We start from the raw sequence: 23,334 nt of genomic DNA on the forward strand, positions 1-23,334 counted from the left end.
CACTTAGATTATTCTCCAGTCTCTGGTATTTCTCAATATAAAACTTTTTTCAAATCTTTGGTTTCTTGATCATCTTGTAACACCAGGCCAATGTACATTTATTTCCATCTGCAATTGTTTATTGCATTTTTTGAAATAAACTCATTTAATTTTTCATCAACAGAATCAGCAGAATCTGCCAAAATAGGAGGAATAATTACTGTGTTTTTGATAGCATTGGTCTTGACAAGCACCATAGTGACACTGAAATGGATTGGTTATATATGCTTAAGAAACAGCCTCCCCAAAGTCTTGGTAGGTAGTTTTTTTGTTTTGTTTTGTTTTTTCTATCTTTGTTTTTTATTTTAACTTAAGAATTTGTATTTATATAAATATTTTCACAGAAGAAAATCTCATTTTCTGTAAACACCAAAATGCTTTCTCACTCTGAGTTCTTTTCCATATCTATAAATGTATATTTTGCAGGGTTTTTGTTTTGTTTTTGTTTTTATTATACTTTTAAGTTTTAGGGTACATATGCACAATGTGCAGGTTAGTTACATATATATACATGTGCAGTTGTAAGTGTATCTGTGCATTTTATGTTTTCTTTCCTTTTTTTTTTTTTTTTTTTTTGAGACAGTCTCACTCTGTCACCCAGGCTGGAGTACAGTGGCGTGATCTCAGCTGACTGTAACCTCTGCCTCCTAGGCTCAAGCAATTCTCGTGCCTCAGCCTCTCAAGTAGCTGGGACTACAGGCGTGTGCTACCACACCTGGCTAATTTTTGCATTTTTAGTAGAGATGGGGTTTTGCTATGTTGGCCAGGCTGGTCTTGAACTCCTGACTTCAAGTGATCCACCTGCCTTGGCCTCCCAAAGTTGTGGGATTACAGGTGTGAGCCACTGCACTCAGCAATGTTTTGTTTTGTTTTGTTTTTATACTTCATCACATAATTTATAATGATCAGGTAGAATTTCATTATTATTAACATACCATTTTTCATTTAACCATTTCTCAGCTAAAGGGCATTTGGATTTCTTTTCCTTTTCTTTTCTTTGGTCATGATGAATAGTACAATAAACATTTTTATATGGATCGTCTTTTTGTTTTGGATTATGTCAGTGGAACATATACTCAAAGTGGATTTATCCTATAAAAAGATTTAAAAAGGACTAGGCACAGTGGCTCACGCCTGTAATCTCAGCACTTTGGGAGGCTGAGGCGGGTGGATCATTTGAGCCCAGGAGTTTGAGACCAGCCTGGGCAATATAAGGAAACCTTGTCTTAGAGAAAATAAAAATAAATTAGCCAGGCGTGGTGGCACATGCCTGTGGTCTCAGCTACTCAGGAGGATGTGGTGAGAGGATTGCTTGAGCCCAGGAGGTGGAGGCTGCAGTGAGCTGTGATTGCGCCACTGCACTCCAGCTTCGGTTACAGAGTGAGACCCTAGCTCTAAAAATATATAAATATCTTAAAAATATAAAGAAGCAGCCAAAGGAGAGGAAGTTAAGAGGAGTAAGAACATAGTCTATGTGGCCAGCAGCCTGCCTGGTTTGAAAGGCAGCTGCTCCCACTCACTAGTCACAAACCTTGAGCAAGTTTCTTAACTTCTGCACCTCATTTTCTCATCTGTAAAGTGGGCATAAGAATAGTAAGCCTGGCCAGGCGCGGTGGCCACGCGTATAAACCCAGCACTTTGGGAGGCCAAGACAGGTAGATCACGAGGTCGGGAGTTCAAGACCAGCCTGGCCAACATGGTGAAACCCCTTCTCTACTAAAAATACAAAAATTTGCCGGGCATAGTGGCGGGCGCCTGTAATCCCAGCTACTCAGGAGGCTGAGGCAGAGAATTGCTTGAACCTGGGAGGTGGAGGTTGCAGTGAGCCAAGACCGCACTACTGCACTCCAGCCTGGGCAACAGGGCGAGACTCCGTCTCAAAAAAAAAAAAAAAAAAGAATAGTAAGCATACCTCATAGAGCAGTTGCAAGGGAAAGGTAAATTATATATAAAGCACCAAGAGTCATGCCCAGCATATAGTAAGCATGGTGTAACTGTTAGCTGTTATTATTGCTGTTATCATCATCAACTGCATCATCATTCAATCTCATTAAGTTTATTTTTTATTTTTTTAGAGGCAAGGTCTCGCTAAGGGCTGGAGTGCAGTGGCTATTCACAGGCGCAGTCATAATGCACTACAGTCTGAAACTCCTGAGCTCAAACAATCGTCCTGCCTAAGCTTCCCCAGTAGCTGGGATTACAAGCGTGCATCCCTGTGCCCCAGTGATTAAGTTTTATTATGTAGAAAATAAAGAGCAAACAGTTACAGCTGATATGGACTCTCTCTCTTTTTTTTTTTTTTTTTTAAGAATTTTCATAACTTTTTAGCCTGGCCATTTCCTAACCTGCCACCGTTGGAAGCCATGGATATGGTGGAGGTCATTTACATCAACAGAAAGAAGAAAGTGTGGGATTATAATTATGATGATGAAAGTGATAGCGATACTGAGGCAGCGCCCAGGACAAGTGGCGGTGGCTATACCATGCATGGACTGACTGTCAGGCCTCTGGGTCAGGCCTCTGCCACCTCTACAGAATCCCAGTTGATAGACCCGGAGTCCGAGGAGGAGCCTGACCTGCCTGAGGTTGATGTGGAGCTCCCCACGATGCCAAAGGACAGCCCTCAGCAGTTGGAACTCTTGAGTGGGCCCTGTGAGAGGAGAAAGAGTCCACTCCAGGACCCTTTTCCCGAAGAGGACTACAGCTCCACGGAGGGGTCTGGGGGCAGAATTACCTTCAATGTGGATTTAAACTCTGTGTTTTTGAGAGTTCTTGATGACGAGGACAGTGACGACTTAGAAGAAGCCCCTCTGATGCTATCGTCTCATCTGGAAGAGATGGTTGACCCAGAGGATCCTGATAATGTGCAATCAAACCATTTGCTGGCCAGCGGGGAAGGGACACAGCCAACCTTTCCCAGCCCCTCTTCAGAGGGCCTGTGGTCCGAAGATGCTCCATCTGATCAAAGTGACACTTCTGAGTCAGATGTTGACCTTGGGGATGGTTATATAATGAGATGACTCCAAAACTATTGAATGAACTTGGACAGACAAGCACCTACAGGGTTCTCTGTCCCTGCATCCTAACTTGCTGCCTTACCGTCTGCAAATGTTCTCCAAGGGAAGGAGGAGGAAACTGTAGAGTGTTCCCTTCTTCCAGGTGACATCACCTATGCACATTCCCAGTATGGGGACCATAGTATCATTCAGTACATTGTTTACATATTCAAAGTGGTGCACTTTGAAGGAAGCACGTATGCACCTTTCCTTTACACTAATGCACTTAGGATGTTTCTGTATCATGTTTACCAGGGAGCAGGGTTCCCCACGGTTTCAGAGGTGGTCCAGGATCCTATGATACTTCTTTTCTTTCTTTTTTTTTTTTTTTTTTTTTTTTTGAGACAGAGTCTCGTTCTGTCGCCCAAGCTGGAGCGCAATGGTGTGATCTTGGCTCACTGCAACATCCGCCTCCCAGGTTCAAGTGATTCTCCTGCCTCAGCCTCCCTCGCAAGTAGCTGGGATTACAGGCGCCTGCCACCATGCCTAGCAAATTTTTGTATTTTTAGTAGAGACAGGATTTTACCATGTTGGCCAGGCTGGTCTCAAACTCCTGACCTCAAGTGATCTGCCTTCCTCAGCCTCGTAAAGTGCTGGGATTACAGGGGTGAGCCGCTGTGCCTGGCTGGCCCTGTGATATTTCTGTGAAATAAATTGGGCCAGGGTGGGAGCAGGGAAAGAAAAGGAAAATAGTAGCAAGAGCTGCAAAGCAGGCAGGAAGGGAGGAGGAGAGCCAGGTGAGCAGTGGAGAGAAGGGGGGCCCTGCACAAGGAAACAGGGAAGAGCCATCGGAGTTTCAGTCGGTGAGCCTTGGGCACCTACCTCACCCATGTCACATCCTGTCTCCTGCAATTGGAATTCCACCTTGTCCAGCCCTCCCCAGTTAAAGTGGGGAAGACAGACTTTAGGATCACGTGTGTGACTAATACAGAAAGGAAACATGGCGTCGGGGAGAGGGATAAAACCTGAATGCCATATTTTAAGTTAAAAAAAAAAAAGCAAACACAAAGATGCTTCAAGATCTTCAGGAGAAGTATGGTGTACAAGTTTCAGGGACCCTATTTGACAATTTTCAGAGTGCTCTCTATGCTGATTCCGAGTCAAGTGTGTCAGCTGTGATTACAGTGCCTGTGGATCTAGGCCGGGTTGGGGGGGTGTGGGCGGGGGAAGAGAAGTCTGACCCGGAGCAATTGCTCCTGCCGGTAACCCCAGCACTTTGGGATGCCTAAGCAGGCGTATCGCTTTGAGGCCAGTAATTCGAGACCAGCCTGGGCAACATGGCAAATCTGTCTCTACAAAACAAAATTAGAAAAATTAACTGGGCGTAGTGGCATGTGCCTGTTGTCCCAGCTACTTGGGAGGCTGAGGTGGGAGAATGGCTTGAGCCCAGGAAGCGGAGGTTGCAGTGAGCCAAGATCATGTCACTGCACTTCAGCCTGGGTGACAGAACCAGACCCTGTCTTTTAAAAGGGGGTTGGTGGGGAGAGGCTCTAGAATGTCATGTAGCAACCAGTTTAAGGACTGGGACTCAGGGATCCAACTCCCACAGTTTCCCTGTGTGACCCTAGGCATTTGACTTAGCCTTTCTGAGCCTCAGGTTTTTTGTTTCTGAAATAAAAGGATTGGACTAGGTAATCTCCAAGATCCTAGGAACCCAGGAGAAAGATGAGAAAATGTACAAGAATGAACACTCAGGTGGAAATGCTGCAATCCTGAGAAGCTCCCAGGATGAATGAAAGGCACAGGACCTTCTTACCCCTCACCCCTGCCCCCCTCAAGAGCTGGTTTCTCAAACCTTTCTCTTAGGCCCCTTCAAAGGGGGAAAACTAAAAATTATACAAGTTATAGTTCAAGGACTTTAAATAGATTATATGATTGCTCAAAAGGAGGCTGTGAGGAGGGAACACCTTATTTAATCTAATGAAATTCCATAGGAAAGAGGCCTTTTGTATATGGAATCAATTTATCTGCCTTCTCAGTGCATCTGTCGTATTCTGAAAGATTCTGGGTTGATCTTTTGCGATAACCTCTATGGCTGTGAGTGTGTGTGTGTGTTTGTGTATTTTTTAACATTTTGTATAATGATTGGAGGTTGGTAAAAAGTAACACAACAGTACTTTTTTAATACAAACTTGGTGTGGTCTTGAGTTGTCTTCCATTGGAGAGCGTACGTGTGCCACAGATTGGTGCACCTGCCGGCATCTCTAGGATTGCACCAACTCCCTCTAGCTCTTCTTGGTGGCCTGCAGGGGCCTAGGGCGCATTCACTTCCCTCTGCTTGACTAGCGTCAGACATCAGGCGATGCCGTGCATTACCCAAGACACTGGACAGCTCCGGATTTTCCCGTCTAACCACTAATCAAGTTAAAAAGAGGAAATTAACGCTTTCTTAGTAGTCTCTGAAAGAAACTAGTTATTTGCGTAAAGAGGACTTGGTTTTGTGTTGTGTATCCCTGGGGAGAAGGGTAAAGAAGACCCTCAAACTGGATTTGCTGCTGAAGTGCTTTTAACTCACCTGTGCGGAGAGCGGACTTCAAGAGAGGGCGTGCCGGTGCTCCGGACAAAACCTGGGGAATACTGAAAGCCACCACCACCACCGTCATTCCAGCATCCAGATCTCAGTCCTGGGTTGGTGTTGTAGGGCATTTATTTATTTGACTTGACGGCGCCTTTCAAAGCTTGCGAGGATCCCTTCCTCTTCCTCGTGTGCATCTGCCAAGCCTGTGCCCCGCGCCTCGCGGGCGGACCCGGGCTGGTGGGCGGGGCCTGCAGCGGGGTGGGAGCCCGGTCGCCCGGCCCCTCCCCACCCCGCCCCGCCCATCTCCGCTGGTTCCCGGAAGCCACCGCGGACAAGCTCTCCCGGGCGCGGGCGGGGGTCGTGTGCTTGGAGGAAGCCGCGGAACCCCCAGCGTCCGTCCATGGCGTGGAGCCTTGGGAGCTGGTTGGGTGGCTGCCTGCTGGTGTCAGGTGAGGGGTCCGCGGGGAGGGGGCGCGCTTGGGAACCGGGAGGCCCCGCGAGATGCCGCCCCTGATCCCATCTCTGGGCGCCCTGCAAGTGACTTAAGAGCCATCGGGGCCTCGGGAGAGAAGATGCAAACGCCACGGCCGGCTGCTGAGACGCAACTAGGCTGCTGCTGCCGTCGATTCTGTAACAGGAGAAAGCCCCATCCGCGCCCAGATTACAGACCGTCTGGGCCCTAAACTCAGGGGGAGACTCCCGGCGTCTTTTGACTCCCTGTCCTCCTGCAGCTCTCTGCTGGCGGGCGTCTAAATAAAGTAGCTTCCCCAAAAGACCCAAGATCCCACCGTGGCTGTCATCTGACCCTTCTGGAGACTATCATTTCAAGTGGAGGCCCCCACCAGTCCCCGAGTGCCCTGACAGCCCTCCCTGACCCCAAGTCTGCCCCCTCAGTACCAGCCCTCCCTACAGATGTGCCTCCCATCACCCGCTGCACCTCCCCTCCTTCCGGTTCAGGCCCGAGCACCCTGAAATCTGGATTCTGTCCCCCAGCGCCCCAGCTCCATGGCTTCTAAACCTAAATCCATTGAAACCTTTTCTGTCCTCTAAATTGACTGCCTAGGTTCCAATAACACCATGGTCACCTCCTTCCTTTCTCATGAACTCTTCCCTGGCCTTCCGGGATCCCCCTCCGGTTTCCCGCCCTGTCAGGCTGTCTCTGCTTGGGACCCTCCTGCTCTGTCAGGTTTCTATGTAGCTAATTGTGATGCCCAAGGCCTTTTCTCTCCTTCCCTGGCACTGTTCCTTTGGGGGATTTCAGCCAAACCCTGGCATTAAACACGGGCTATAGGCCCATGACTCGCACATTTATATCTCTCTTGGTACCAGTTGGGTGATGGGTGGTGGTTTATTATAGTCTTCTACTTTTCTACTTGCATGTAGGTTTCAAATTTTCTTTTCTTTCTTTCTTCTTCCTTTTTTTTTTTTTTTTTTTTTTGAGACAGCGTTTTGCTCTGTTGCTGTGGCCCAGGCTGGAGTGCAGTGGCTTGATCTTGCCTCACTGCCACCTCCGCCTCCTGGGTTCAAGCGATTTTCCTCCCTCAGCCTCCCGAGTAGCTGGAATTACAGGTGTGTGCCACTACGCCTGGCTAATTTTTGTATTTTTATTGGAGATGGGGTTTCGCCATGTTGGCCAGGCTGGTCTCGAACTCCTGACCTCAGGTGATTCACCTTCCTCGGCCTCCCAAAGAGCTGGGATTACAGGCGCGAGCCACCATGCCTGGCCAGGTTTCGAATTTTCTATTAAAAGGTTTGAAAATAATTTCTGTCTCTAGCCCACATCTGTTCTTGGTGTGACCTCTGGGCTCATTCATCTGGCTGTCTCCCTGACATTCCTACTTCAGCCTCTCTCCAGCATCTCCAACCTAATGCAGCTCAAATGGGACTCGTGAGTTCCCCAGCTGAGCTCCAATCGGGGCACCAGCTGCTTAAGCCCAAAATGGACATTGACCTCAGCTTTTATGCATCAAATGTATCAGGAAGTCTCCAGTTTGTTTTTACGTCTGGAAATATATCTGAAATCCATGTGCCCACCCTACCCCCTCATAGCTTTCTGCCACCACACAAATCCAAGGCTCCTTTGTCTGTCCCCATTTTACTCCTGCCCCTCCAGAAATTTCTCCTCACGGCTGTTCAAAGAAAATCTAGACTCCTCAGCACAGCCAGCCTGTCTCTCCCTCCCTCACCCACGTGGCCTTTGAAGACATGGAGCCATAGAGGAGAACCAAGTGCTGGATGTGGGCTTTTTCATGGGCATCTGTTTTGAGGAAAAAGGTTGTAAATGTTTTTGTCTTATTTTCATAGCATTGGGAATGGTACCACCTCCCGAAAATGTCAGAATGAATTCTGTTAATTTCAAGAACATTCTACAGTGGGAGTCACCTGCTTTTGCCAAAGGGAAACTGACTTTCACAGCTCAGTACCTAAGGTGGGTCTGGCCTCACTATTGGCAGGAACGCACCGGAGGAGCCAGCCCTGGGCTGGTCACTGGGTTGGGCCACAGGAGGAAGGGAGTCTGACTACGGTCACCGTGTGACTGTGACAACCCTCAGGGAGCCTCCCTGCCAGGCTTTTTCTGTCTGGGAAATTCTCGTGGCCACCTTTTCTCTTTTAGGTTTTCTAGTTGTGATGGTTGACGATTTGACTGTTAATCACAGGGCTGCTGGCAGATACAGACATTTTATCATGCGTATGTAGATATAATCAGCCATAGTGGTAACCTCATGCTGTGCCCATCCCAGCTTGTTTGTCACAGTTGATATATTTTAAAAGAAAAATACCACTGCTGTCATCTCTAGGTATGAGTAGTATTGCTGGAAGTCAACAATGTTGAGTGGATGCTACCCAAGAAACTGAGATATGCAAAGCGGTCAGGAAGCCCCTTGCTACCATATATCACCTGTTCCCCTCCAATGGATTATAACATCATGCCCCAGTGCCATGCGCGATGCACATAATTTGCATAATGAGTGCTCAGTTTCTCCGTGGTTCCATCCTGAAATTAAAAGTAAGACAGCTACTGACTGTTAAAAACCCCATTCTCTGACAACAGCAGGGGCTGTGAAGGAAGAGTGAGTGTCACCCTAGACGGTCATCTCAGCGGTGATCTGAACGCCCTCTACCTCTCCTGCCTGTCAGTGTTTCCCTATGCCTGGTGAAGGAAGTCAGTGCCAGCACTCCCTTGGCAGCCTGCCACCATACGCCACATGCTGGACTGCAGGTGACACACCTTTAGGCCAGGCGCAAACAGCAGCAGGAGGCCCAAGGCTGACAAGCCAACACACCTGCTTTCTACGTGACTCAGAAACATACGAAGATAGACAAGTCCTTCAGTGAGGCAGGAGGAAATTTGTTCCCAGATCCAGCTGTCATTTCACAAAAATCCCCAAGGCCTGCTACATCAGAGAAGAAGTAGAAAGATGAATAAGATAGTCCTCGTCTGTGCATTGCTGGCTTTTGTTTTTTAACTTTTAGTTCAAAATAATTCCAGACTAACAGAACATTTCAAAATTTTAAGTAGAATACAAAGAATTTCCAGATAGCCTACAATCAGATTCACCAATTTTTTTTTTTCTTTTTTTTATGAGACGGAGTCTCGCTCTGTCACCCAGGCTGGAGTGCAGTGGCGCGATCTCGGCTCACTGCAACCTCTGCCTCTCAGGTTCACGCCATTCTCCTGCCTCAGCCTCCCGAGTAGATGGGACTACAGGCTCCCACCACCATGCCCAGCTAATTTTTTGTATTTTTAGTAGAGACGGGGTTTCACCGTGTTAGCCAGGATGGTCACTATCTCCTGACCTCATGATCCACCCACCCCGGCTTCCCGAAGTGCTGGGATTACAGGCGTGAGCCACCACGCCCGGCCCAGGTTCACCAATTTTTAATGTTGGTCACATTCTCTCCCTTCCTCTCTCTCTCTCATGCCCTTTGTGCTGTAATATTTCACTGTGTATTTCACAAGAACAAGGATAATCTCTTACATCACATAGTACAGTGAGAAGCTCAGGAACTTTTACATTCATAAAATACTTGTATCTAATTTACAGTCCATAGTCCAGTACTGTCAGCTGTCCCAAGGATTGAAGGAGGGCATACTCTATAATTAATTTTTTTCCTGATGTGCATTTTCTAGTACTGATTGGCTTTATCATTTGCTTTCTGTGCTTTCTCTACTCAGTCTGAATAGCCACAGAGATTTTACTGTGGAAAATTAAATTTCTTCTCTGTCTGTCTGTCTCCCTGTAGTTTGTTTTTCTTGTTCTGTGCTGTGCTTTTGGGTTTGTTTGTTTGTTTTTCTTTTTTTTTTTTTTGAGACGGAGTCTCGCTCTGTTGCCCAGGCTGGAGTGCAGTGGTGCGATCTCAGCTCACTGCAACCTCCGCCTCCCGGGTTCACGCCATTCTCCTGCCTCAGCCTCCCGAGTAGCTGGGACTACAGGCGCCCGCCACCACGCCCAGCTAATTTTTTGTATTTTTTAGTAGAGACACTGTTTCACTGTGTTACCCAGGATGGTCTTGATCTCCTGACCTCGTGATCCACCCGCCTTGGCTTCCCAAAGTGCTGGGATTACAGGCGTGAGCCACCGCGCCCAGCCTTTTTTTTTTTTCTTTGAGACAGGGTCTCACTCTGTCACCAAGGCTGGAGTGCAGTGGTACGACCTCTGCTCACTGCAGCCTCCACCTCCTGGGTTCAAGCGATTCTCCTGCCTCAGCCTCCTGAGTAGCTGGGACTACAAGCGCATGCCACCGTGCCCAACTGATTTTTGTACTTCTAGCAGAGATGGGGTTTCACCATGTTGGCCGAGCTGGTCTTGAACTCCTGGCCTCAAGTGATCCACCTGCCTCAGTCTCCCAAAGAGCTGGGATTACAGGCGTGAGCTACCACACCCAGCCCATGCCATGCTTTTTTGCCATTATAGTCGAGGCACTTGGCTTTGCATGTTTATCTTTTATGTTAGCGATCCCAATGACTTCATGAAGTGACTTCATGAGGGTATCCACACCTGGGTTCCAGGTCTCCCCCGCGTGGAACTACAGAGTGAGTATGGCATGTGCTGGAGAAAACAAAATATGTGCTGGCCGTGTCCTTGGGGAAGATATTTGATCCCTAAAGATGTGATTGCCTCATGTGGCTCTACAAAAGAGTTGTTTAGAGTTTAGCATGAGCAATTGCACAGCACAAACTCTCTGTTGTTTGCATGCATTGGGGCAGGGCGTCCAGAGCAGGGGGCACTTCAGAGGATGTACTGGTGATTTTAATATAAAAACATCCAAAACAATTAGATGTAAATATGAGGAATGGGTCATATTACCTATTTAATGCGGGGAGAAGTATTTGTACATGCAATAAAAATAACCTAGTGAAGGCCAGGCGCGGTGGCTCATGCCCGTAATCCCAGCACTTTGGGAGGCCGAGGTGGGTGGATCACCTGAGATCAGGAGTTCGAGACCAGCCTTACCAACATGGCAAAACCCCATCTTTACTAAAAATACAAAATTAGCCGGGCATGGTGGTGCATACCTGTAGTCCCAGCTACTCAGAAGGCTGAGGCAGGAGAATCACTTGAACCCAGGAGGCAGAGGTTGCAGCAAGCTGAGATTGCACCATTGCACTCCAGCCTGGGTGACAGAGTGAGACTCCATCTCAAAAAAAAAAAAAAACCTAGTGAAAAAGACGTTATTGCAAAACAACTTTTGAAATACTGCACATGCTGGACAATTGATGCATTAGTTTAAAAGAAGGAAATGGGCCAGTAATCCCAGTACTTTGGGGGGCCAAGGTAGGATAATCATTTGAGGCCAGGAGTTCAAGACCAGCCTGGGCAACATAGCAGCCCCTTGTCTCTACAATTTTTTTTTTTTAATTAGCTGGACTTGAGTTGGAAAGAAGGAAGGCGGAAGGGAAGAAAGAAGGTAGGGAGGAAAAAAAATATGGCCACATGTGAGAAAACCCCCTTAATGAAATGACCGCTGGATTTTCCAAATGATGGGATGTTAAGCAGCCGTGAAGAAATGGTTGATTGACAAATATTTGTGGTATATTAAGTGAAAAAATAGCATGATCCCAATGATCTCTATCTACTTTTTGCAAGGGATTTTTCTAGGTTTCACTAAGAATGCTGTGAGATGTGATGTGCTACCTTAGACTATGAAGTCAAACAGATCTGAGTTCAGTTGGGCAGATTTCTTAGGCTCTCCACGCCTGACCCCTGTGTACTTAATAAATGTTGGCTGTTGTTATTTTTATCACCATCACTTTCATCATCACTTCTGGGAGCAACCAAATTGGTTTTGGCACCAGAAGATGCCTTGGGGGACCAATCAGATAGCTCCTCACTTTTTTATTTTATTTTATAAATTTTTAAATTAAATTAAATTAAATTTTTTGAGACAGTGTCACTCTGTTGCCCAGGCTGGAGTGCAGTGGTGCAATCACGCCTCACTGCAGCCTCCACCTCCCAGGCTCAAGCGAGCTTCCCTCCTTAGCCTACTGAGTAGCTGGGACTACAGGCGCATGCCACCATACCCAAATAATTTTTTTATTTTTTATAGAGACAAGGACTCACCACGTTGTCCAGGCTGTTCTCAAACTCCTGGGCTCAAGTGATCCTCTGCCTCGGCCTCCCAGAGTGCTGGGATTATAGGCGTGAGCCACTGAGCCGGGCCAGCTCCTCACTTTTTGCAGGATGAGAGCCTGGGCTTCCTTTGATCACGTGGAGCCAATTACACCTCCTTGGCTGTTGCGAGCTTAGATTCAGGAGATTGTATTTCCCTAGCATCCAACAGGCATGTCCAAATGTCATCTCTTTTCTTCCACTTCACTTTCTGTCATGTTCCCTTTAGCGGTTGCTGTCGGGGCTGGTGTTCTGACTGAGACTGATGAATTGTTTTATAATTTTTCCAGAGTAATTGCAATGATAGTCATTTATAGGACAGGACAGTCACGGGTCACTTAACAACTGGGGTAGATTCTGAGAAATGCATCATTAGACAGTTTTGCTGTGTGAACGTCATGCAGTGTACTTGCACAAACCTAGATGGTGTAGCCTCGTATACACCTAGGCTATGTGGTTTAGCCTATTGCCCCAGGCTGTAAACCTGTACAGCATGTTACTGTACTGAGTGCTGTAGGCAATCGTAACACAATGGTATTTGTATACAGGCATATCACAGAGATAAGGCAGTTTTGGTTCCAGACTAACACAATAAAGCTAAAACCACAATAGAGTGAGTCACATGAATTTTTTTGTTTCCTGGTGCATCTAAAAATTATGTTTATACTGTAGTCCATTAAGTGTGCGATAGCATTATGTCTAAAAAAATGTGCACAGCTTAATTTTAAAATATTTACTTGCTGAAAAATGCTAGCAATCATCAGAGCCTTCAGCAAGTCATAATCCTTTTGCTCGTGGAGCATCTTGCCTTGATATGGATGGCTGCTGACTGATCAGGGTAGTGGTTGCTGAGTTGCAGTGACTGTGACAATTTCTTGAAATAAGATGACAATGAAGTCTGCTGCATCAATTAACTCTTCCTTTCATGACAGATTTCTCTGTAGCATGAGATGCTGTTCGGTAGCATTTTACTCACAGAAGAACTTTCAAAATTGGAATCCTTTCAAACCCTGCTATCAACTAAGTTTACGTAATATTCTAAATCCTTTGTTGTCATTTCAACAATGTTCATAGCATCTTCACCAGGAATAAATTCCATCTCAAGAAACCACTTTCTTTGCTCACTCATTAGAAACAACTCTTCATCTGTTCAACTTTTATCATGAGATTGGAGCAATTCAGTCGCATCTTCGGGTTCCGCTTCTAATTCTAGTTATCTTGCTGTTTTCACCACATCTGCAGTTACTTCCTCCACTGAAGTCTTGAACCCCTTAAAGTAATCTATGAGGGTTGGAATCAGCTTCTTCCAAACCCCTGTTAATGTTATATTTTGACCTCCTCCTATGAATCACCAATGTTCTTAATGGCATTTTGAATGGTGAATCCTTTCTGGGAGGTTTTCAATTTACCTTGCCCAGATCCATCAGAGAAATCACTATCTATGGCAGCTATAACTTTACAAAATATATTTCTTTATTTTATTTTATCTCATTTTATTTTATTTTTTAAGATGGAGTCTCAGTCTGTTGCCCAGGCTGAAGTGCAGTGGTATGATCTCAGATCACTGCTGCCTCCACCTCCCAGGTTCAAGTGATTCTCCTGCCTCAGCTTCCCAAGTAGTGACACCACACCAGGCTAATTTTTGTATTTTTTTTTTTAGTAAAGTCAGGGTTTCACCATGTTGGCCAGGCTGGTCTCGAACTCCTGACCTCAAGTGATTTGCCCGCCTTGGCCTCCCAAAGTGCTCAGATTACAGGCATGAGCCACTGTGCCCAGCTTCAAAATATATTTCTTAAATAATAAGATTTGAAAGTCGAAATAACTCCTTGACCCATGGGCTACAGAATGGATGTTGTGTTAGCAGGCATGAAAACAGCATTAATTTCCTTTTAAATCTCCATCAGAGTTCTTGGGGAACCAGGTACATTGTCAATGAGAGGTAATATTTTGAGAGAAAACTTTTTATCCTGAGCAGTAGGTCTTAATGCTGGGCTTAAAATATTCAGTAAACCATGCTGTAAACAGATGTGCCGTCCTCCAGGCTTTGTTGCTCCATTTGTAGAGCACAGGCAGAGTAGATTTGGCATAATTCTTAAGAGCTCTCTGATTTTCAAAATGGTAATCCAGTGTTGGCTTCAACTTAAAGTCACCAGCTACATTAGCCCTTAACAAGAGTCAGCCTGTTCTTTGAAGCTTTGAAGCCAGGCATTGACTTCTCCTCTGTAACTATGAAAGTCCTAGATGACATCTTAATAGAAGATTGTTTCATCTACATTAAAAATCTGTTGTTTAGAGTATCCACCTTCATCATTTTAGCTAGATTTTAGCTAGATCTTCTGGATAACTTGCTGCAGCTTCTACATCGGCACTTGCTGCTTCACCTTGCACTTTTATATTATGGAGATGGCTTCTGTCCTTAAACCTTATGAACCAACCTCTGCTAACTTCCAACTTTTCTTTTTTTTTTTTTTTTTTTGAGATGGAGTCTCGCTCTGTTGCCCAAGCTGGAATACAGTGACACAATCTCGGCTTATTGCAACCTCTGCCTCCCGGGTTCAAGTGATTCTCCTGCCTCAGCCTCCTGAGTAGCTGAGATTACAGGTGCATGCCACCAAGCCCGGCTAATTTTTTTGTATTTTTAGTAGAGATGGGGGTTTCACCATGTTGGTCAGGCTGGTCTTGAACTCCTGACCTGATGATCCGCCCACCTCAGCCTCACAAAGTGCTGGGATTACAGGCGTGAGCCACCACACCCAGCCCCAACTTTTCTTCTGCAGCTTCCTCACCTCTTTAAGCCTTCACAGAATTGGAGTGTTAGGGTCTTGCTGTGGATTAGACTTTGGCTTAAGGGAATGGTGTGGCTGGTTTGATCTTCTATCCAGACCACTGAGACTTTCTGCATATTATCAATAAGGCTGTTTTACTTTCTTATTATTAATGTGTTCACTGGAGTAGCACTTTAAATTTCCTTCAACAACTTTTCCTTTGCATTCACAACTTGGCTAACTGTTTGGCCCAAGGGGCCTGTTGTGGCCTGCAATATGCCTTCCTCACTAAGCTTAATCCTTTGCAGCTTTTGGAATAGGGATGCCCGAGGAGAAGGAGAGAGGCAGGAGAGTGGCCAGTGGGTGGAGAAGTCAGAACACTCACAACATCTATTGATTAATTTCACTGTCTTATATAGGTGTGGTTCATGGTACCCCAAAACAATTACAACAGTAACATCAAAGATCACTGATCACAGATCACCATAACACATATAATCATGATGAAAAGTTTTGAAATATTGCGAGAATTACCAAAATGTGACATAAAGACATGAAGTGAGCATGTGCTGTTGGAAAAATGGCACCAATAGACTTGCTCAATGCAGGGTTGCTGCAGACCTTCGATTTGTAAAATGCAATATCTGTGAAGTACAGTAAAGCAAATCACAATAAAATGAGGTATGTGTACATCTAAATGTATTTAAACATAGAAAAGGTACAGTAAAAATACAGTATCATTATCTTAGGGCATCACCGTTGTATATGTGGTCTGTCATCTACCGAAATGTCATTATGCAGCACATGACTTTATTGAAAATCATTGTAATATCTTTATTTTGGTAAATTTTTGTAAATCAATGTCTCATAAATCACATGCCCCTGTTTTCAAAAATACGTAATCAAGGAAGCAAGCTTTCTTGGTCAAGTATGCTGAATACTCAACCCCTTGGAGAGGCACGTAGTCATTAAGATGTTCAAGTCTCTGAGAAGTTCTGTTTTGAAGACACGTATTTCTATGTTTAACACAGTTTCCACTCCTGCGCCCCACCCCTCCAAATTAAGTACCAGTCAGCCTCAGGGAGACTGAAGCTAGAACTCTCCTGATTGACCTATCTTTTTGATTGTGTAGTTATAGGATATTCCAAGATAAATGCATGAATACTACCTTGACGGAATGTGATTTCTCAAGTCTTTCCAAGTATGGTGACCACACCTTGAGAGTCAGGGCTGAATTTGCAGATGAGCATTCAGACTGGGTAAACATCACCTTCTGTCCTGTGGATGACAGTAAGCCATTTTGTTTTCCCTTTTTTTGTAATGTCATCATCTTGCCTTGTTTTTTTCCACATTGGTTGGTCCATCAACAAGAATTCTTTGAGGGCCCACAAATGGATGGCCTTGCACAAGGAGCTTAAGGAATATAATAAAGAGAGTTGTATCCCTAAAGAATTCATGGGAGAGACAGAAAAAGATAGGCATATCATCAATGCAACAATTAAATATAAATCTAACACCTTCAATGCCTCAAGGATGTGACTATGTTGGGGCCCGTGCTGTTGAGGAGAAGTTCTGGAAGGATTCTTGTGGTGAATTTTCTGGGAGAAAGTCAGTATGGAATTATGACTTAAACAAAGAAATATAACGTGATAGGCAAAAGAATGAAGGCAGGTGTAGAGATGGAAAATCTGATGCAGACAGCCAGCTTGCCCAGAGCGAAGGACAGAGGGAGGGATAGGGCTGATGGCAGGTGGGTTGGGTCAGACTGGTTGGTCAGCATCAAAAATTGTTCCCAGGTTGGGCGGAGATTGCAGTGAGCCGAGATCACGCCACTGCACACCAGCCTGGGCAATAGAGTGAGACTTGGTCTCAAAAAAATATATATATATTGTTCCCAGGTTAGATTTGGAGGATCATGGTGACCACCAGAGTCCCCTAAATATGAGATGAGCATATTTAGAATATCAGGAATTGAAAACTAATTAAACCATATATTAGCAATTGAGAGAGTAAAGAAGATTAGAGGTTAAAAGAACCTGATTCACAAAATTCACATACAGCCCTTCAAAACTCACATAGAGAAAAGCACTAAAAGAATTGTCTCTGGCTAGGCATGGTGGCTCACGTCTATAATCCCAACACTTTGGGAGGCTGAGGTGGTGGATCACTTGAGCCCAGGAATTTTCTTTTTTTCTTTCTTTCTTTTTTTTTTTTTTTTTCTGAGACAAAGTCTCACTCTGACACCCAGGCTGAAGTGCAGTGGCGCAATCTCAGATCACTGCAAACTGCCTCCAGGGTTCAAATGATTCTTGTGCCTCAGCCTCCTGAGTAGCTGGGACTTCAAGTGCCTGTCACTATGCCCAGCTAAATTTTTTTGTAATTTTAGTAGAGACGGGGTCTCACCATGTTGGCCAGGCTGGTCTTGAACTCCTGACCTTAAGTGATCCACCTGCCTCAGCCTCCCAAAGTGCTGGGATTACAGACATGAACCACCACGCTTGTCCTTGAGCCCAGGAATTTAAGACCAGCCTGGGCAACATGGTGAAACCCTGTCTCTACAAAAAACAAAAAAAATACCAAAAAAAAAAAAAAAAAAAAATTAGCCAGGCATGGTGGAGTGTGCTTGTACTCCCAGCTACTTGGGAGGTGAGGTGGGAGAGTCACCTGAGCCTGGGAATTCAAGGCTGCAGTGAGCCATTATCACACCACTGCACTCCAGCAGCCTGGGTGACCAGAGTGAAGTCTTATCTCAAAAAAAGAACTGTCTCTATATGGGGAGTGGTCTTTATGCCAGTCCCTGCTCTGGACCCCCATGACCCCCACAGTTACATCCTCCCTGGTAGAGAATGAGGCTAGGATGCCTTTCTTCCCTTTCCCAATTCCATCCCAAGCCTGGGTAAAAACGTCTTACTTTTGGAATCATAAATTATCAAAGTTAGATTATATTTTCTAATGGTACCTTTACAAAAACAAAGGAAAGATGAACGGAAAAGTAAGTTTCACAATAGTTAAAAGTACAAGTTTTTGCTCCTATAATTGCTAACTGGCTTACCAGGTCCTAAGTTGTCCCAAATTCTGTTAGCTCCCATCCACGGAAGTTCCCTTTAGAGCCTAGGTACAACACGGTTAAGCAGCTTGTCAAAAAGTCATACAGGTCATGAGTGGCTGAGCAAGGATTCAGACCCAGGCTCTTGCTTCTGTGCTCTTAGCAACTACTACCCAATATTGGAGATTTGCCTCTTGAAGTCTATGTATTTTAGTGATAGGAAAGTGTTTCCAGGCATCATGCATAACCTATTTATACTTGCTTTGGCAAAGTATTCCAACAAGTTTTCTTGTCTGGTTTTCAGACGAGCACTTTAGAATGATAGAAGCAGGTCCATTAACAGCCCTGAAAAAGTAACAGCAGCCAAAGAAGAATACAGGACATAACTCAAACACCATGATTGCCTGGAACCATTTATGAATCATTCTATAGTTATTATTGAGTACATCTGTGTAACAGCTGCATTCTGAGCACTGAAGCTACAACAATGAACGAGACAAAATACCTCATGGAGCATATATGTGCTAATCAGGAATACAGATAATAAATAAATAGATACATATTACATGACAGGTAGTGACTATGGTTCTTAAGAAGACTGAAGCAAGGCAATAGGACAGAAAGTAATGGGAGCTGCGCTTCTACATAGAATGGTAAGATACAGTCTCTCTGAGGAAGTAGCATTTGAGCAGAGACCCAAATGAAGTGAAGGAGCCAGCCACATGAATATCTAGTAAAAGAGCATTCAGAAGGGAAACAGCTTTAGACATTGTTGGAAATATATATGGTTAATTATATATGTTAAACATGTAAAGGTGGCCACTAAAAATAATAGAGATGCCATCTGTAGCTTCCATCCTGAAAAAGGAAATAAAATTCAAGCCAACAAAAAGCAGGAATAAAAGAGGAGAAGACACCAAAAACATAAAATAGAAATTTAAAAAGAAATCCTTATAGAAAATACAAAATAATGTAGCTGGAATAATTCCAAATGTATCAGAAACCACAATAAACATAAGTGGACTAAACTTCATTAAGAAAGACAAAGATTATCAGATTTTTTAAAAGAAACTAAATCCAACTATCCTTCTTAGCCATGTCAATCAATGTCATGACAATAGTATATCAAAGCAGTGTACTTCCGTGGACTAATTGTTCTGCATGGTTATGAAAAATTAATGTTGAAGTTTTTAAAATGTGATTTTTGATTGTCATTTTGCTTGTTCTTCTGCTTAGCCATTATTGGACCCCCTGGAATGCAAGTAGAAGTACTTGCTGATTCTTTACATATGCGTTTCTTAGCCCCTAAAATTGAGAATGAATACGAAACTTGGACTATGAAGAATGTGTATAACTCATGGACTTATAATGTGCAATACTGGAAAAACGGTACTGATGAAAAGGTAAGGTTGGCTAATTGCATTTCAGAGGTAGTAGGCTTTCATATTCTTTACAGAATCTTGCAAGGTGGCAGCACCTTATGGACTGGTCCTCTGTAAGCCAAGAGCTTCCCAGACTGAGGGGTTACTGGTATCTCTGGCTCAAGCTTCCCAGACTCCTAAGGGATATGTGTAGAGCAGACTTTCAGGACAAAGTCTGCACAGTGACAGCAGACCTTTCCCCCCCCGAAGGGCAGTTGCAGGGGAAGGCACAGTTGAGTCAGAGTTAGCTAAGGGAACTTGGAGCTGGCTGAATTAGGTGATCAGCAAATTGACAACTGTCCCATGACATCAACCCCTGTGTCCCACACACACCGCAAATCAGGGACATCCGTGGTCAAGACAGCCCCTTGTTGCTCTATTCTTCAGGGGACAATTTCTTTAAAAACATGGGCTTGGAGTCAAAAGATCTGATCGGAATATCACCCGTGCCACCATGTGCCATTGGTCACTTTCTTGACCCCAGCCTCCTCAAGTCTGCAAAATGGGCATAATAACTTACTTTATTAATAAAACAAGGATAATAACCTACTTCATAAGATTGTTGGGGAATTTAATGAAATAATAGAAAATATAAACTCATCCCATTGCCTGGAATGATGTATATATGGTCAGTACATCAGTACATGAGGTTTCCTTCCTCTTTGCTAAACATGTTAAGGTTATTTTTATTCATCCTTGGTCAAGGTTTATTCTGATACCTAATGCTTCTGAGCTGAATGCCATTCATGGTCCTAAACTGACATATATATGTTATGTATGTCATATTACATATATGTTATCCCTTCCACATTAAATGTTGACTTTACCACTTAATTCTCAAAGTGTTTGGGAAGAAGGGATCACCCATGTTTATTATCTTAGGAATGATGTAGTTAAATTTATATACACACACTGCATAGCCCAAAAAATCTCAAGTTAATTTTTTTCCCCAAAAAATATTCCATTAAATGATGCAGTGTCTTAAGTCCATTCCTGCTGCCACAACAAAATACCACAGACTAGGTAACTTATAAACACTAGAAATTTATTTCTCACAGTTCTGCAGGCTGGGAAGTCCAAGATCAAGGCACCAGCAGATTCAGTGTCTGGTGAGCACTGGCGTGCTCTGCCTCCTAGATGGTGGAAGGCAAAGGGCAAGGATGTAAACAGCTCCCTTGCTGCTCTTTTCTAAGGTCACCAATGGCATTCAGGAAGGCTCTGCCCTCATTATTTAATCACTTCTGAAAGCCTCCACCTCTGAGTCCTATCATAGTGACAGTTAAGTTTCAGCATATGAATTCTGATACTCACAATCACTGATCAAATGCAGGCATCTCTGCTAAGCCCTGGGGTATAAAGATAAGAGCAGATTGCTCCCCTCCGGGAGCTAGCAACAGACCTCAATTAAGGATCTAGTTTTACAGTAAGCAGGGTCAGGTGCCTCCTGAGGCAAGTGTGAATGCAAACTCCACTTACTGTTTAGCTTCTTTTCTCACACATGCCCACAACATGGGCATCTGGTTACACATTTGTCCTCTCTCTTCGGCCAGTTGTGTGGCAACCTTCTGTGTGACTTACCGAGTGTGGAAAGGCTGCCTGCTGCACTGCTACTCTCACAGGTGCCTGTGATGCCACCAATACAGGCTTTTTGGGGGTTTTTTTGAGGCAGAGTCACAGTCTGTCGTTGCCCAGGCTGGAAAGCAGCGGTGCAATCTCAGCTTACTGCAACCTCCGCCTCCTGGGTTCAAGCAATTCTCCTGCCTCAGCCTCCCAAGTAGCTGCGATTACAGGCACCTGCCACCACACCCCGCTAATTTTTGTATCGATACAGGCTTATATGGTTCCCCTCTAGAATGTAGAGATTCCTGAGGCGGTGCCAGACTAGGTCCCTAAACTCACAGCATGAAGGGCTTTTGAGAATTCTTTCTTCCTGTTGGGAGAAAGTGAGAAGATAAAACCAGAAGTTGCCCAGACGTGAAAGGGCAGAAAAAGCCCCAGCAGGGATTGAGAAGGTCCCTCTACTACTATGCCACCACCTTACCTGCTTGCCTCTGAGTTTAATCTTTGAAAAAATTTGCACTGTAAGGTTTTAGAGGCCCTGGACTTCTGGAACTGCAAGCCCGCCATTTTTTTCAGTTGTTGCTTTGATTTGCTTTTGGTCTTTTAATTTACTTATTAGAAGTTAAACCATTTTCTTCATATATTCCATAAGTCTAATCCAATTATTGACCTCCATGGGCTTAGCTCCTCATGCAGTAAAGGAATATAGGCATGCTGTCAACAACCCCAACCCCAAAAAAGAAATAACCAATTGCGACTGGGTGTGGTGGCTCACACCTGTAATCCCAGCACTTTGAGAGGCCAAGGTGGGAAGATCACCTGAGGTCAGGAGTTCCAGACAAGCCTGGCCAACATGACAAAACCCCATCTCTACAAAAATACAAAAAAAATTAGCTGAGTGTGGTAGTGTGCACCTGTATTCTCAGCTACTCGGGAGGCTGAGGCAGGAGAATTGCTTGAGCCTGGCAACGGAGGTTGCAGTGAGCCATGATCGTGCCACTGCACTCCAGCCTGGACGACAAGAGTGAAACTCCATCTCAAAAATAATAATAATTAAAAGACCAGTTTATTTTATTTATTTATTTACTTTTTTCTTTATTTCTGAGACAAAGTCTCGCTCTGTCACCGAGGCTGGAGTGCAGTGTGGGGTGATCCCGGCTCACTGCAACTTCCACCTCCCAAGTTCAAGCGATTATCGTGCGCCACCACGCCCGGTTAATTTTTTGTATATTTAGTAGAGATGGGGTTTTGCCATGTTGACTAGGCTGGTCTCAAACTCCTCAGTCTCCCAAAGTGCTGTGATTACAGGCACGAGCCAACACACCCGGCCTGCTTTATCTTTTTTAAAAAAGAAGTGATGGCTTGTGTGTCATTTAAGCTGGAGAATTCGGGAACCAAAATGGTTTGTGGGCACCACTGTCAGTCCTTGATGCACCCCCTGAATGGCCTCAGGGTCCCTGAACTGAGAGGAGCACCTGCTACCTGCTCCTTCCTATTTTAAGTCTAAAACGGCTATTATCACTGATAAATGTGAAAAAAAAAAAAGGTGGTGCCCTTCCACTGCTTAGTCATGTTCTTATTTTTGTCTCCATTACTAGTTTCAAATTACTCCCCAGTATGACTTTGAGGTCCTCAGAAACCTGGAGCCATGGACAACTTATTGTGTTCAAGTTCGAGGGTTTCTTCCTGATCGGAACAAAGCTGGGGAATGGAGTGAGCCTGTCTGTGAGCAAACAACCCATGACGGTAAGCCCTGAGATGCACCTCCGCTAAGCATCCTAAACAGCTTTATAGACACCTGCCCTAGACATGATTGCAGCCAACTCAAATTCCAGCTCAGTTCAGAAATCTATCGCCCTGACATTATCTCTCAGCCCTGACTGCTCAGCTTCATGCTAGGAAGGAGACCACACCCGCTTCTGAGGCAGCTCATTCACTCTTAGATCAAAGGAGTTGCTAGAAACCTTTTCTGTCTGGTGGAGCGAGGTCTGCCTCCATGAGCCCCCCTTGGCAGTACTTATTCTACCATCCCAGGCTCCCTAAAGCAAGGCTCATCAGTCCTCCCAAGACCACCAGCAGAGCTCAAGCCCTGTCACATACCCCAAAGGTCTTTCCTCCCCAGGCAGCACATCTCCAGCCCCTGCCGACACGTGATGGGAAGCAAGTGTCAGGAAATCTGACCACCGTCTTCAGCCAGTGCTGCCTGATTCAGGGCCCCTTATATGCAGGAATCCAGGATGTCAACACAGTCCTTCACACACCATATGGACCACTTCTAGCTTGGAGGAAGGAACGGGAGAAGGAAAGAGAGAAGGTTC

The 23,334-nt window shown here is 44.9% G+C and overlaps 3 protein-coding genes across 8 annotated transcripts in view; 2 read left to right on the forward strand and 1 right to left on the reverse strand.

Moving 5' to 3' along the window:
- The window catches only part of IFNAR2 (interferon alpha and beta receptor subunit 2), a 35,642-nt gene extending 30,400 nt beyond the window's left edge, over window positions 1-5,242 (forward strand). For 2 of the 3 annotated variants that reach the window (XM_034948193.3, XM_034948194.3), the window contains exons 8-9: window positions 164-294; window positions 2,349-5,242. In XM_034948193.3, the coding sequence (XP_034804084.1) occupies window positions 164-294; window positions 2,349-3,059 (842 nt within the window). In that variant the 3' untranslated portion in view covers window positions 3,060-5,242. Of the gene's footprint in view, window positions 1-163; window positions 295-2,114; window positions 2,313-2,348 lie in introns of those variants that run through there. The other variant, XM_034948195.3, reaches the window with a different exon arrangement.
- On the reverse strand, window positions 5,125-5,750 carry LOC130541119 (uncharacterized). Its single transcript, XM_057300952.2, has 2 exons — window positions 5,611-5,750; window positions 5,125-5,450 (listed from the first exon to the last, which is right to left on the reverse strand). Exons 1-2 carry the CDS (start codon window positions 5,696-5,698, stop codon window positions 5,125-5,127), a joined length of 414 nt encoding a protein of 137 aa, XP_057156935.2. The 5' UTR covers window positions 5,699-5,750.
- The window catches only part of IL10RB (interleukin 10 receptor subunit beta), a 43,432-nt gene continuing 25,609 nt past the window's right edge, over window positions 5,512-23,334 (forward strand). For 2 of the 4 annotated variants that reach the window (XM_034948197.3, XM_003823989.6), the window contains exons 1-5: window positions 5,885-6,062; window positions 7,918-8,041; window positions 16,122-16,279; window positions 19,272-19,438; window positions 22,615-22,762. In XM_034948197.3, coding sequence (XP_034804088.3) covers window positions 6,014-6,062; window positions 7,918-8,041; window positions 16,122-16,279; window positions 19,272-19,438; window positions 22,615-22,762 — 646 coding nt within the window. In that variant the 5' untranslated portion in view covers window positions 5,885-6,013. The other 2 variants (XM_008977705.5, XM_008977704.5) reach the window with 2 other exon arrangements.

This window comes from Pan paniscus, chromosome 22 (assembly GCF_029289425.2).
Source record: "Pan paniscus chromosome 22, NHGRI_mPanPan1-v2.0_pri, whole genome shotgun sequence".
In the NCBI taxonomy this organism is placed as follows: Eukaryota; Metazoa; Chordata; class Mammalia; order Primates; family Hominidae; genus Pan; species Pan paniscus.